This window comes from Mobula hypostoma, chromosome 1 (assembly GCF_963921235.1).
Source record: "Mobula hypostoma chromosome 1, sMobHyp1.1, whole genome shotgun sequence".
Taxonomy (NCBI): domain Eukaryota; kingdom Metazoa; phylum Chordata; class Chondrichthyes; order Myliobatiformes; family Myliobatidae; genus Mobula; species Mobula hypostoma.
Genome location: NC_086097.1, coordinates 105,067,872 through 105,082,709, shown reverse-complemented (window position 1 = coordinate 105,082,709; position 14,838 = coordinate 105,067,872). Strand labels below are relative to the sequence as shown.

Genomic DNA, 14,838 nt, shown 5'->3' with positions numbered 1-14,838 from the left:
GGCATTGGAGAGGGTCCAGAGGAGGTTCACGAGGATGATTCCAGGAATGAAAGGGTTATTGTACAAGGAACGTTTGATGGCTCTGGGTCTGTACTCGCCGGAATTCAGAAGGATGGGGGGGAGGGGATCTTATTGAAACCTTTTGAATGCCTAGACAGAGTAGATGTAGAAAAAGTGTTTCCCATGGTGGTAGAGTCCAGGACAAGAGGGCACAGCCTCGGGATAGAGGGGCATCCATTTAAAACAGAGATGTGGAGAAATTTCTTTCGCCAAAGGGTGGTGAATTTGTGGAATTTATTGCTACGTGCAGCTGTGGAGGCCAGGTCATTGGGTGTATTTAAGGCATAGATTGATAGGTTCTTGATTGGACATGGCATCAAAGATTACGGGGGGGGGGGGAAGGCCGGGAACTAGGGTTGGGGAGGAGATAGAGAAAAATGATCATCCATGATTGAATGGTGGAGCAGACTCAATGGGCCTGATGACCTAATTCTGCTCCTGTGTCCTATGGTCTTATGGTCCAAATCCCCTCTCCTATCCACCTTGTGCTCCAGGATAGCTAATAGTGACCTAATCCACATGATGACACTTCTTAATTCTGACCTGCTCCACGTTATTCACAAACTCTACCCTGAACTTATCATCTTCCAAATCCTCCTCGGGAAGTAAGATGACAAATTTTTATCTGGAACTTTGTCTATTTCCCCTGAATCTACTCACAGGTGACTCACTCCTTTCCTATCTACCCTCCTGCTCCCAATATCCTTATAGGATGTCTTGGGATTTCTCCTTAATATTGTCTGCCAAAGATCATCCCTGATTCTTATCTTAAGTTTTCTCCTACTCTATATTCATCAAGACACTCAGTTAATAGTAGTGCCCATTTTTATTTTGCTTCCTTTGTTCCCCTGATCATACTTTCATTAAACTGTCATCCAAGGTTCCCAAATCTTGCCATCTTTGTCTTTCACCTCTATGAGAATATACCACAACTGAACTCTTACACATCCTCTTTGAAAAATACTCCAACCTGTCAGACGTTGTTGTATCTGCAAGCATTCACTCCCAATCTACATTTGTCAGTTCTCTCTTATGCTGCTGAAGTTAAACTTCCCCCAACGTAGAATCTTAACTAGAGGACCAACCTTATCCTTTTCCATATCTAACTTGGAGGACTCACCACTCCCATTGATACCAAAGACTGCAATTTCTTTAGACATATCAGACAAGGATAACAACAGACACCTTCAACTTTTAGAGCAATACATACTAAACGCTGGAGGAACTCAGCAGAACTGGCAACATCTATGGAAATGAATAAGTGGTCAACATTTCAGGTTAAGACCCCTCATCAGGACTTTTAGATATACAAGTTAAATAAAACCTTTACTTTCTTCCAGCTTTGGGTGCTCAATTGCTCCTGAGGCACAAGTTGCTAAGGCATTGAGCTGAACGTGACTGTGCATTGCCCTCAGGTCGCTCTCCAGCTCTTCCAGAGTGGCATCCTGCCAGTGAGAATCTAGCAAAAGGAAGACATTGAAATTGTACATCACAGTGTTGGATTCTTCTTTTACTATTAAACCATGAATCTTAGCACTATACAAAACAGGCTGTATATCTCACCATCTATCACTGTTTCTCAAATATTTTACAGGTGTTGGTTTCATGGATTTGCATCAGACTATAAATTACCCAAGAGACTAACTCTTACTTAACTATAGGTTTCCCAACCACTGATTTCCACTCCTTGGATATCAATCTTTACTAGAATATATGTTTCTCAATGGTTATCAATGCCAGTCAGTACTCATAAACTGCACAAAAAACGTGTGCCCCACAGGATTGTAAAGTTCAACTGTTGAGAATCACATTTTGCAATAAACTGTATTTTAGTTGAGTCAAACTTCTGAAAGTTTAGTGGAAACCAAATCTTGGAAGTGCTGATTCCTGAGGACCAGTGACAGGAGAACATATTTCACAACAAGAGTCAGAGCCTGTAGAACCACGTGTGCATTACCACTAATAAACACTTAACGAGTATGATTAATTAGAAAAGCAGACTGCCGCAGAGTACCAAACAAGTTGGTTTCTTTTCATTCCCACATCCAGATACTGGGCATGCTCAAAAAAAAGGGAAAATACACATACTTTTGAGAAGGAGCTATACTAAAAGAACATGAAAATAACCACTGACATGAAGTAACTCTTCTACCACTGCCATTATTGCTCCTTTTGAACTCTGAACAAACCCTTTAACTCTTTTCATCATTACGGAGACTCACTTGTACCCTAGCTGAGCCTGTCTATCTGCGGGATGGGCCCATTCCCTCAGAATTTGCCAGTACATCGATAATCCAAATAGTGCCACAGAAATGCAGAACTTTAAAATTTCATTACCTTTAACTTCCACCTAGCTCTCACTTTCACATGGATCACCTCTGACTCTTCCATTTCTTTTCCAGACTTATTTAATTGTATTTAGAGATACAGCGCAGAACAGACACTTCCAGCTCAACGAGCGACCCATTTAACACCAGGACAATTTACAATGACCAATTAACCTACTAACCGGTACATTGTTGGATTGTGGGAGGAAACCAGAGCACTAACAGGGAGGATATACAGTCTTCTTACAGATCATAAGACGTAGGAACAGAATTAGACCATTTGGCCCATCGAGTCTGCTCTGCCATTTCATTACGGCTGATCAATTTTTCACCTCAGTGCCAATCTCTTGCCTTCCCCCCATATCCCTTCATTCTCTAACCAATCAAGAATCTATCAACCTCAACCTTAAATATACATAAAGACTTGGCCTCCACAGCTGCCTGTGGTAACGAATTCCACAGATTCTCCACTCTCTGGCTAAAGAAATTCCTCCTCATCTCTATCTTGAGACTGTGTCCTCTGGTCTTAGTCTCTGGCCATAGAAAAACATCTTCTCCACATCCACTCTATCAAGGCCGATAATATCGCATTTGCCTTCCTCACCACAGACTCAACCTGCAAATTAACATTTAGGGAATCCTGCACTAGGACTCCTAAGTCCCTTAAGCCTCAGTTTTTTGTATTTTCTCTCCATTTAGAAAATAGTCAACCCTCTTATTTCTTCTACCAAGGTGCATGACCATACATTTCCCAATACTGTACTCCATCTTCCAATTTGGCCATTCTCCTAATCTGTCCGGGTTCTTCTGTAGCCTCTCTACTTCCTCAATACTACTTGCCCCTCCACCTATCTTCATATCACCTGGAAACTTTGCAATGAAGCCATCAATTCAATCATCCAAATTGTTGACATATAACGTAAAAAGAATTGGTCCCAACAAAGACCCCTGTGGAACACCACTAGTCACCAGCAATCAACCAGAAAAGGCTCCTTTTATTCCCACTCTTTGCCTCTTGCCAATCAGCCACTGCTTTATCCATGCTCAAATCTTCCCTGTAATGCTATGGGCTCATAGCTTGTCAAGCAGCCTCATGTCTGGCACCTTATCAAAAGCCTGAAAATCCAAGAACAGAACATCAATCGATTCTCCTTTGTCCAGCCTGCTTGTTTTTTCTTCAAAGAATTCCAACAGATTTGTCAGGTAAGATTTTCCCTTGAAGAAACCTTGCTGACTACAACCTATTTTATCATGTGCCTCCAGGTACCCCGACACGATATGCTTAATAATCGACTCCCAACATCTTCCCAACCATTGAGGCCAGACTAACTGGCCGATAGTTTTCTTTCTTCTGCCTCTCTCCCTTCTTGAAGAGTGGAGTAACATTTGAAATTTTTCAGTCTCCTGGAACCATTTCAGAATCTTGTGATTCTCAAAAGATCATTACTAATGCCTCCACAATCTCTTCAGCCACCTCTTTTAGAACCCTGGGGTATACACCATTTGGTCCAGGTGACTTAGGTATCTTCAGACCTTTCAGTTTCCCTTCTCTCAAGTAATGGTATCTTTATGACCCCTGACGGCTGAAACTTCCACAGTGAAGACTAACGCAAAATATTTATTCGTTCATCCACCATTTCATTGTCCCCCATTACTTCCTATCCAGCATTGTTTTCCAGCAGTCCAATATCCACTCTTGCCTCTCTTTCACACTTTATATATCTGAAGAAATTTTTGGTATCCTCTTTTAATATTATTGGCTAGCTTACTTTTGTATTCCATCTTTCCCTTCTTAATTTTTTTAGTTGGCTTCTGTTGGTTTTTAAAAGCTTCCCTATCCTCTAACTTCCCACTAATTTTTGCACTATAATTTGCCCTCTCTTTGGCTTTTATATTGGCTTTGACTTCTCTTGTCAGCCACAGTTGTGCATCTTGCCTTTAGGGTACTTCGTCCTCTTAGGGATGTACATACCCTATGCCTTCCAAATTGCTTTCAGATGCTGTTGGAATTGAACTCTGAACTCTGTCATAGTGTTGTGCTAACCGCTATGCTACTGTGGTGCCCCCTTGCTGTCCATTACACCCCCATTACCACATCATCAAAATTATTAATATTGATGATAAACAACAATATTCCCAGCACCAATCCCTGCAACATGCCCCTAGTCACTGGCATCCAGTTAGAGAGACAACCACTTGCTTCTCTTGCTAAGCAATGCTGAATTCAATTGACTGCTACATCTTGAATGTTAATTGACTTAGCTTTTTGAACCAGCCTCCCATGCTGAATTGTATTTGTCAAAGTCCATGTAGACAGCATCCACTGCATTAACTTTCTTGGTGACCTACTTGACTGGTTTTACATGACCTAACACGCACAAAGCTATGCTGACTATCCTTAACCAGGCCATGTCTATCCAAATACTTATATGCCCTCTCCCATTGATTAGCTTCCAATCATTTATCCATGGCTGATGTCAGGCTTACCAACATAGGAAAGGAGCAATCACTCTATTCTGTGGGCCACCTCAAAGCAACAAGGACATTGAAGAGCAGATAAAGCAGGCAGATTTGGAAATGTAAAAAAAATAGAAAGGTTGTTGTGATGGGTGACTTCAACTTCAGTAATATTGATTGGCAACTCCTTAATGCAAAAGTTATAGATAGTACAGAATTTGTTAGGCTTTCCTTACAGTTGTGGACAGGCTGACCAGAAGAGAGGCCATTCTGTATCTAGTACTAAGCAATGAACCTGATTTGGTGACAGATCTCTTAACTTCAACATGCTCCAGTCCGTTAGTTATTCTATGCGAACTTAGGACATAGTAACTACAAATCCCAGACCTTTGGTATAGCCATGGATAAGGATAGGAGTGGAAGGGATGGGAAAGTATTTAATTGGGGAGGGTGAATTATGATGGTATTAGGCAAGAATTGGGAACAGATGTTTTTAGAGAAATGCAAAGCAGAGGTGTGGAGGTTGTTTAGCAACAGAATCACACTTAATATCACTAGCACGTATTGTGAAATTTGTTGTCATGTGGCAGCAGTACATCGCTATACACAATACAAAATTGTAAATTACAGTGAGAAGTACATATATTAAAAAAGTTAAATTAAAAAGTAATGCCAAAAGAGGAAAAGTAGTGAAGTGGCGTTCATGGATTCAATGCACATTCAGAAATCTGATAGTGGAGAGGAAGAAGCTGTTCCTGAGTCCTTGAGTATGTGTCTTCATGATCCTGTACCTTCTCCCTGATGGTAGCAATCAGAAGGGGGCATATCCTGGGTGATGGGGATCCTTAATGATAGATGCCATCTTTTTGAGGATGTTCTTGAAGATGTCCTGAATGCTGGGGAGACATCATAGTGCCCATGAGTTTACAACTTTCTGCACTAATTTTGATCCTGTGCAGTGCCCCCCCCCAATACTAGACAATGATACAACCAGTCAGAATGCTCTCCACAATACATCTATTGAAATTTGTGAATGAATTTGGTGACAGACCAAATCTCCTCAAACTCTTAATGCATTTTATTTATTTATTGAGATTCAGCACAGAACAGGCCCTTCCAGAACTCCAGGCCACAGCACCCAGCAATCCTCCAATTTAACCCTAGCCTAATCATGGGCCAATTTACAATGAGCAATCAACCACAACATCTTGCACTGTGGGAGGAAACCAGAGCTCCCAGAGGAAATTCACATGGTCACGGGGAGACCGTACAAACTCTTTACAGGCAGCGGTGGGAAATGAACCTCAGTCTTGATACTATAAAACGTTGTGCAAAGCACAATGCTACCGTGACACGCCAATAAAGCTGCTATCAATCCTTCTTTGTCACTGCATTAATATGTGATTCTCAGAGATGTTGGCACTCAGGAACTTGAAATCGCTCATCCTTTCAACTTCCGATCCCTTGATGAGGACAGGTGTGTGTGTGGCCTTTCTGAGGTCCACAATCAATTTTTTGGTCTTAGTGACATTGACTGCAAGGTTGTTGCTGGAATACACTAAACTGACTGAATTATCTTGCTCCTGTACACCTTCCTGCCAACATCTGAAATTCTGCCAACTATGGTTGTGTCATTTGATGCCACTTGAGCTGTCCCTAACCACACAGTTATGGGTGTAGAGTAGAGCAGTGGGAGAAGCACACATCCTTGAGATGCAGCAGTGTTGATTATCAGTGAGGTGGAGATGTTATTTCCAATCTGCACGACTGCGGTCTTCCAGTGAGGAATTTGAGAATCCAGTTGCAGAGGGAGATACAGAGGCCCAGGTTTTGGAGCATTTTAACTTGGAACTGTAGGACTGATTGTGTTAAACACTAAGCTGTAGTCAATAAATGACAGCCTGATGTCATTGCTAGTATTGTCCAAGGTGACGTTAAGAGTCAGTGAGATCATATCTGCTGTAGACCTCTTGTGTAAGCACACCTCCATCTCCCTTGTCCATACCTTCTTGATCCTCTCTACCGGTGCTGAAGTCTTCCATCTCTGTCTATAGTCAGGGAGTAGAAGTACAGCCAGGTGATCAGACTTTCCAAAGTGTGGGCATGGGATAGCATGGTAAGCGATCTTAATGGTAGTATAACAAATGCAACAATTTGATGACAAATATTGTTTCTTTGTTCAAGAAAATTAAGAATTTATGTCAAAAGTGGGCAAATGTAAGAAGGAGATTCTTAAGGGCAGGAATTACAAGCCTTTGGAAAGAATAGTCTGATTAAGGATACTTAGCATGGCTTTGTGAAGGGCAGGTCATGCCTCACAAGTCTGATTGACTTTTTTGAGGAAGTGACAAAACAAATTCATGAGAGCAGTGGATGTGGTGTTTATGGAATTAGTAAGGTTTCCTCATTGTATGTTCATCCAGAAGGTCATCAGGCATACAATCTATGGAAACGAGCACCCATGTGAATGCAAAGTGTATTCTGCCTGGAAGTCTTTGATGAGTAGTGTTTGCAGGGATCTGTTCTGGGACCCCTGCTCTTAGTAATTTTTATAAATGACTCAGATGAGGAAGTGGAAGGGTAGGTTAGAGAGTTTGCAGATGACATGAAAGTTGGTGTGTTGTGAATAGTATACAAGGTTGTCATAGGATACAATGTGGGGACACTGGGTGCAAGGTTGGACTGAGAAGTAACAAACGCAGTCCAATCTGGAAAAATGTGAAGTGACTTACTTTTGAAGATCAAACTTGAAGGCAGAGTACAAGGTTAATGGTAGGATTCTTAGCAGTGTGGAGGAGCATGGAGATCTTGGGAGTTCCTCAAGGTTGCTATGCATGTTGATAGGGTGTTTAAAGCAGTGTACATTGATGTTCATTATCTAGAGCTTGAGTTCAAGAGCTGCAAAGTAATGTTGTAGCTCTATAAAATTCTGATTAGACCACACATGGAGTATTATATTCATGTGTTCCGATTGCCTCATTGTAGGAAGGATATGGAAGGTTTAAAGAGATTTACAAGGATATTGCCTGGATTAGAGTGCATGCCTTATGAGGAAAGGTTGAGGAAGCTAAGGATTTTCTCTTTGGAGTGAAGGAGGATGACAGGCAACTTGATAGAGGTATAAAGGATTGTAGGAGGCACAGATAAAGTGGACAGTTCTTTTTCCTAGGGCTGCAATGATTAATACCAGAGGATATCCTTTTAAGGTAAGTGGAGGAAAGTTTTAGGGGAGAAGTCAAAGGTAGGATTTTTTTTTAAACACACAGAGTGGTACATGCCTGGAACACACTACTGGAAACAGTGGTAGAGAATGATACATTAGAGGTATGTAAGAGACTTTCAGATAAGCACATGGATGAAAGAGAAATGAAGGATTGTGGGCTATGTTGGAGAGAAAGTTTAGATTGATCATGGAATATATTAAAGAGGCAGTATAATATTGTGTGCTGAAGGATCTGTTCTGTGCATACTGTTACATATTACATTATTCCTGCTTATTCCTAAACCTTTCTTGAACAACAGAACATTAGTTATGCTCCAGTCCTCTGACACCTCAATCGTGACCAAGGACATTTTAAATATTTCTGCCAGGGCTCCTGCAATTTATGCATGAGCCTCACGCGATATCTAGGGGGATATCTTGTCAAACATTGGGGATATACTCACCCTAATTTGCCTCAAAACAGCTAGCACCTCTGCTTCAATACTCTGGATATGGTCCATGACTTCACTGTACTTTTGCTCAATTCTATAGTCTCTGTGTCTGCATTTCTGAGTAAATATTGATGCAAAGAGATTAAAGATCTCCCTCATCACTTTTAGCTCTATGCATAGATGACCATGCTGATCTTCAAGAAGACCAGTTTTTCCTCCTTATTCTTCATATAATCTATAGGAATCCTTGGTATTCTCTTTCACAATGTCTGCCAGAGTAACTCACAGAATCAGCCTTTTATACCCACACACTCACGGAAAAATGAAAAAACATAATGAGGTAGTGTACATGGGTTCATTGTCCATTCTGAAATCTGATGGCAGTGGGGAAGATGATGGTCCTAAAGCATTGAGTGTGTGTCTTCAGACCCCTTCACCTCCTCCTTGATGGTAGCAATGAAAAGAAGGCATGTCCTGGGTGATGAGGGTCCTAAACTATGGATGTCACCCATTTAGGCATCACCTTTTGAAGACATCCTTGATGCTGGAGAGGCTAGTGTCTATTTTAGAGATGGCAACTTTTTGCAGCTTCTTCTGATCCTATGCAGTGGCTTGTCTATACCAGACAATGATGTAACCCCTTAAAATACTCTCCACTGTATATCTACAGAAATCTGTGAGATTCTCTCGTGCTCAGATAGGGAAACAGATCCTGGAAAGGTGTAATAATAACAGAGTTGTCGTGGTGGGAGATTTTAATTTCCCAAATATTGATTGGCATCTCCCTAGAGCAAGGGGTTTAGATGGGGTGGACTTTGTTAGGTGTGCTCACGAAGGTTTCTTGACACAATATGTAGATAAGCCTACAAGAGGAGAGACTGTACTTGATTTGGTATTGGGAAATGAACTTGGTCAGGTGTCAGATCTCTCAGTGGGAGAGCATTTCAGAGACAGTGATCATAATTCTATCTCCAATAGCATTGGAGAGAGATAGGAACAGACAAGTTAGAAAAGCGTTTAATTGGTGTAAGGGGAATTATGAGGCTTATCAGGCAGGAACTTGGAATCTTAACTTAGGAACAGAGGTTCTCAGGGAAGGTACGGAAGAAATGTGGCAAATGTTTAGGGGATATTTGTGTGGAGTTCTGCATAGGTATGTTCCAATGAGACAGGGAAGTTATGGTAGGGTACAGGAACCGTGGTGTACAAAGGCTGTAGTAAATCTAGTCAAGAAGAAAAGAAAAGCATACAAAAGGTTCAGAGAGCTAGGTAATGTTAGAGATCTAGAAGATTATAAGGCTAACGGGAAGGAACTTCAGAAGGAAATTAGGAAAGCCAGAAGGGGCCATGAGAAGGCCTTGGCTGGCAGATTAAAGAAAACCCCAAGGCATTCTACAAATACGTGAAGAGCAAGAGGATAAGACGTGAAAGAATAGGACCTATCAAATGTGACAGTGGGAAAGTGTGTCTGGAACCGGAGGAAATAGCAGAGGTACTTAATGAATACTTTACTTCAGTATTCACTATAGAAAAGGATCATGCTGATTGTAGTGATGACTTGCAGTGGCCTGAAAAGCTTGAGCATGTAGATATTAAGAAAGAGGATGTACTGGAGCTTTTGGAAAGCATCAAGTTGGATAAGTTGCTGGGACCAGATGAGATGTACATCAGGCTACTGTGGTAGGTGAGGGAGGAGATTGCAGAGCCTCTAGCATTGATCTTTGAATCATCAATGTTCCGGAGGATTGGAGGGTTGCAGATGTTGTTCCATTATTCAAGAAAGGGAGTAGAGATAGCCCAGGAAATTATAGACCAGTGACTCTTACTTCAGTGGTTGGTAAGTTGATGAAGAAGATCCTGAGAGGCAGGATTTATGAACATTTGGAGAGGCATAATATGATTAGGAATAGTCAGCATGGCTTTGTCAAGGGCAGGTCGTGCCTTATGAGCCTGATTGAATTTTTTGAGGATGTAACTAAACACATTGATGAAGGAAGAGCAGTAGATGTAGTGTATATGGATTTCAGCAAGGCATTTGATAAGGTACCCCATGCAAGGCTTATTGAGAAAGTAAGGAGGCATGGGATCCAAGGGGATATTGCTTTGTGGATCCAGAACTGCCTTGCCCACAGAAGGCAAAGAGTGGTTGTATATAGGTCATTTTCTGCATGCAGGTCGGTGACCAGTGGTGTGCTTCAGGAATCTGTTCTGAGACCCTTACTCTTCGTGATTTTTATAAATGACCTGGATGATAGTGTAGGGGGCTGTCAGAGGTGGCAGCAGGACATTGATAGGATGCAAAACTGGGCTGAGAAGTGGCAGGTGGAGTTCAACCCAGATAATTGTGAAGTGGTTCATTTTGGTAGGTCAAATATGATGGCAGAATATAGTATTAATAGTAAGACTCTTGGCAGTGTGGAGGATCAGAGGGATCTTGGGGTCCGAGTCCATAGGACGCTCAAAGCAGCTGCGCAAGTTGACTCTGTGGTTAAGAAGGCATATGGTGTACTGGCCTTCATCAATCGTGGAATTGAACTTGGGAGCCAAGAGGTAATGTTGCAGCTATATAGGACCCTGGTCAGACCCCACTTGGAGTTCTGTGCTCAGTTCTGGTCACCTCACTATAGGAAGGATGTGGAAACCATAGAAAGGGTGCAGAAGAGATTTACAAGGATGTTGCCTGGATTGGGGAGTATGCCTTATGAAAACAGGTTGAGTGAACTCGGCCTTTTCTCCTTGGAGCGACGGAGGATGAGAGGTGACTTGATAGAGGTGTATAAGATGATGAGAGGCATTGATCATTTGGATAGTCAGAGGCTTTTTCCCCAGGGCTAAAATTGTTGCCACAAGAGGACACAGGTTTAAGGCGCTTGGGAGTAGGTACAGAGGAAATGTCAGGGGTAAGTTTTTTTACTCAGAGTGGTGAGTGCGTGGAATGGGCTGCCGGCAATGGTGGCGGAGGTGGATACGGATACGATAGGGTCTTTTAAGAGACTTTTGGATAGGTACATGGAGCTTAGAAAAATAGAGGGTTATGGGTAAGCCAAGTGTAATGAAGCCTTAGGTTTATCTCGCCGTGGACTGTCATTTTAAGAGAGAGTGCCTAAGTGACGTCAGCCGCTACCTTTCTTGGCTCCTGTTTGATTCTTACTATGAGAGAGAGAGGGGCGGAACTATTTGACTCTGCAGCTGTTTTGATTTGAGCAAGGACACTCACTCACACACAGTCAGTTGCAGTTGGAGTCAGACAATAGAAGGAACCCAGTGCTAAGGGGTCACTGGTTGGAACTTTCGAGTGCCCACAAGGGTGCATTGAGCATTGACCCAGCACATCGATAAATGGCTACTACGATGTGTGATTGGGGAACCTTGTGGAATCTACCTATGTGTTAACCCTTGCCTGGGTGGTGGCTCCCTTTAAATTCGGTACCCCTGTGATAAGCTACTATTGGTGATAATTTGTAAGTGGATTTGGAACGACGACAGATAAAACCCACGGCAATTGTTATCCTGTTTTACCACCGTGGAACCTGTAGAATTCGACATAAATGCCTTCTCTCGACATTCACCTTGGATTACAAATATCCCTCTCACGTCCTTTAATCCGTGGATGAACTGAACTTTCATACCTTCCATCTCAAGATTTTAAGCCTGGTACTCACCCCCCCAACCCCCCAAGCTCAATAGTTTGGGAGTTACATTTACACATATGTATACTCATAATACTGTTACATTTTGATTATTCTCATTTAAGTTGCTATATTAAGTAGATACTAATAAGCAATGGATATTGAGGCATTTCTGGAAGCGCCAGATCCTGGGGAATTAGGGGACACCAGAAAAGACAAAGACAGAAAAAGCTGAGACTTGTTTCAATAAAACAGTCTATGAGAAAGCCAGATATTCAGAGGAAGATAGCTGAGTACTATATTTCTTCAGGGAAGTTTGACGCTGAGGTATTAGAATTGTTCCCTGAAAACAAACCAGCTACCCGAGCTCCAGTTACAGCTGGACCAACTAAAGTTCGACTGAGAGAGACTTAGATTAGAAGCTGCGGAAAAAGACAAGCAGAGGGAAGAAGCAGAAAAAAAGGTGTTTTGAAGCTGAGGAAACAGAAAAACAAAGGAGGTTTGAGTTAGAAAAGTTAGATAAGCTGGAGCAAAGAGGTCTAGTTTTGGCTCTGGTGAGAAGTTTGTGGCCAGTCAGGAAGTTAGTTTGGTCCCTTCATTTAATGAAACTGTGGTTGATAAATACTTCCAGCATTATGAGAAAGTAGCTCAAAGTCAAAAGTGGCCGAAAGAAAGCTGGTCTCTTTTGTTACAGAGTGTATTTAGGAGTAAGGCTCAACAAGCTTACACTGCTTTGTCAATTGGAGATGCAGCTAATTACGAGACATTGAAACAGGCTGTGCTTAAAGCCTATGAATTGGTTCCAGAAGCCTATAGGCAAAGGTTTAGAAATTTGAGGAAATCTGTGAACCAGATTTATGTGGAATTTGCTTATGACAAGTTTGTGTGTTTTGACCGATGGTGCACATGTAAGAATGTGGATGATGATTTTGACAACTTGGATTTAATTGAAGAATTCAAAAGGTGCATCCCTGATGACATAAAGACATATTAAGGTGAAAAGGATGCTGCCACTTTTTGGGAGTCTGCTAAATTAGCAGATGAGTATGCTTCAACCCACAAGGTTAAGTTTACCCCGAGTAAGAGCTTCTGAAAGAGTAGCAGGGATAACCAGGGTAAACCAGAACTTAAATCTGGGACTAGTGACAAAAGTAAGGATGAAGGGAAGCAAGTGAAGGAGAAATATTCTGGTCTTACTTGTTACTATTATAAGAAAGATGGTCATGTTCTAATTGTTCTGTCCTGAAGAAGAAAAAGGAAAAGGAGGCAGTCCCAAATACTTGTATTCAGCGTTGTGAAGCACCTAAAAACCCACAGGGGTCTACACATTCTGATGAGGCTCAGTTAAAGACTGAGAGGTCTGACCAAGTTAAGAAAGGATTTGATCATTTTCTGTCAGATGGGTTTGTGTCAGTGAAGGAAGGGACAACCCTGGTACCAGTGAAAATTCTTCGAGATACTGGGGCATCTCAGTCACTTATACTAGCGTTCTAAAGTTTGGTGATGAGACTGATACTGATGAGGTAAATCTTATTAAAGGTATTGGGAAAGGGGTTGTTTCTGCACCTCTGCATAAGGTAATTTTGAAGTCTGGATTGTTTTCGGGACTTGTCAAGATAGGGATCCAATCCAAGATACCGGTGAAGGGTGTTTCTTTGTTGTTAGGAAATGACATAGCAGGTGGTGAAGTTTATCCAGCAGTGCAGCTGACAAATAAGCCTGCCACTGATGATCCACAGATGGATGTTGATATTTATCCTGCCTGCACAGTAACACGAAGCATGACTAAAAAGTCTGCCAACACAGACGGTTCTGTGCAGCATAATTCTGATGCCCAGATAGCCAAAATCGGGATTTAGGTGATGATGACTTGGTAGAGATTTTTCTGCCTTCATTGTTTCAACAGGATTCAGGGAGTAAGTCTGATGAGAAAGGTTTATCTTTGTCTAGGAAGGAGTTTGTAGCAGAACAAAATGGAGATCCTGAGATTGAAGCTTTAAAAGAAACAGCTCTCTCAGATGATGAGATTAAAAAAGTGCCAGTAGGGTACTATATCAAGGATGGGGTATTGATGAGGAAGTGGAGACCACCTACTGTACCTGTGATGGAGGAAAGGATATTTGTTCACCAAGTTGTAGTTCCTAAAGTCTATAGGACTGAACTTTTAATGTTGGCTCACAGTATGCCTTTAGGTGGACACTTTGGGGTGAATAAAACTGTAAACAGGATTAGAAAAGACTATTACTGGCCTAATCTGAGGGAAGATGTTGTGAACTTTTGCAGAACCTGTCACCCTTGTCAAGTTGTGGGTAAACTTAACCAGGTCACTCCAGTGGCCCCACTCCAGCCTATACCTGCATTCGGTGAACCTTTTTCTAAAATTATTGTGGATTGTGTTGGTCCATTGCCGAAGACTAAAGCTGGTCATCAGTATTTGCTAACTACCATGTGTCCTGCATCTAGATTCCCGGAAGCCATACCTCTCAGAAATATCAAAGCTAAAACTATGTCAAATGCTCTCATCAAATTTTTTACTTTATTTAGTTTGCCTAAAGAAAACAAGTCTGATCAAAGAAGTAATTTTACATCTGGATTATTCCAGCAGGTAGTTTATGAACTGGGAGCTAAGCAAATTACATCGTCTGCGTACCATCTGGAATCACAAGGGGCTTTAGAAAGATTTCATTCTACCCTCAAAACAATGATCAAGA

General features: G+C 41.7%; 1 protein-coding gene across 5 annotated transcripts in view; it reads right to left on the bottom strand.

Moving 5' to 3' along the window:
* heatr4 (HEAT repeat containing 4) overlaps positions 1 to 14,838 on the bottom strand; it is a 130,284-nt gene that overhangs the window by 77,854 nt on the left and 37,592 nt on the right. For all 5 annotated transcript variants that reach the window (XM_063054396.1, XM_063054417.1, XM_063054406.1 and 2 more), the window contains exon 6: positions 1,391 to 1,519. In XM_063054396.1, coding sequence (XP_062910466.1) covers positions 1,391 to 1,519 — 129 coding nt within the window. The remainder of the gene's footprint in view (positions 1 to 1,390; positions 1,520 to 14,838) is intronic.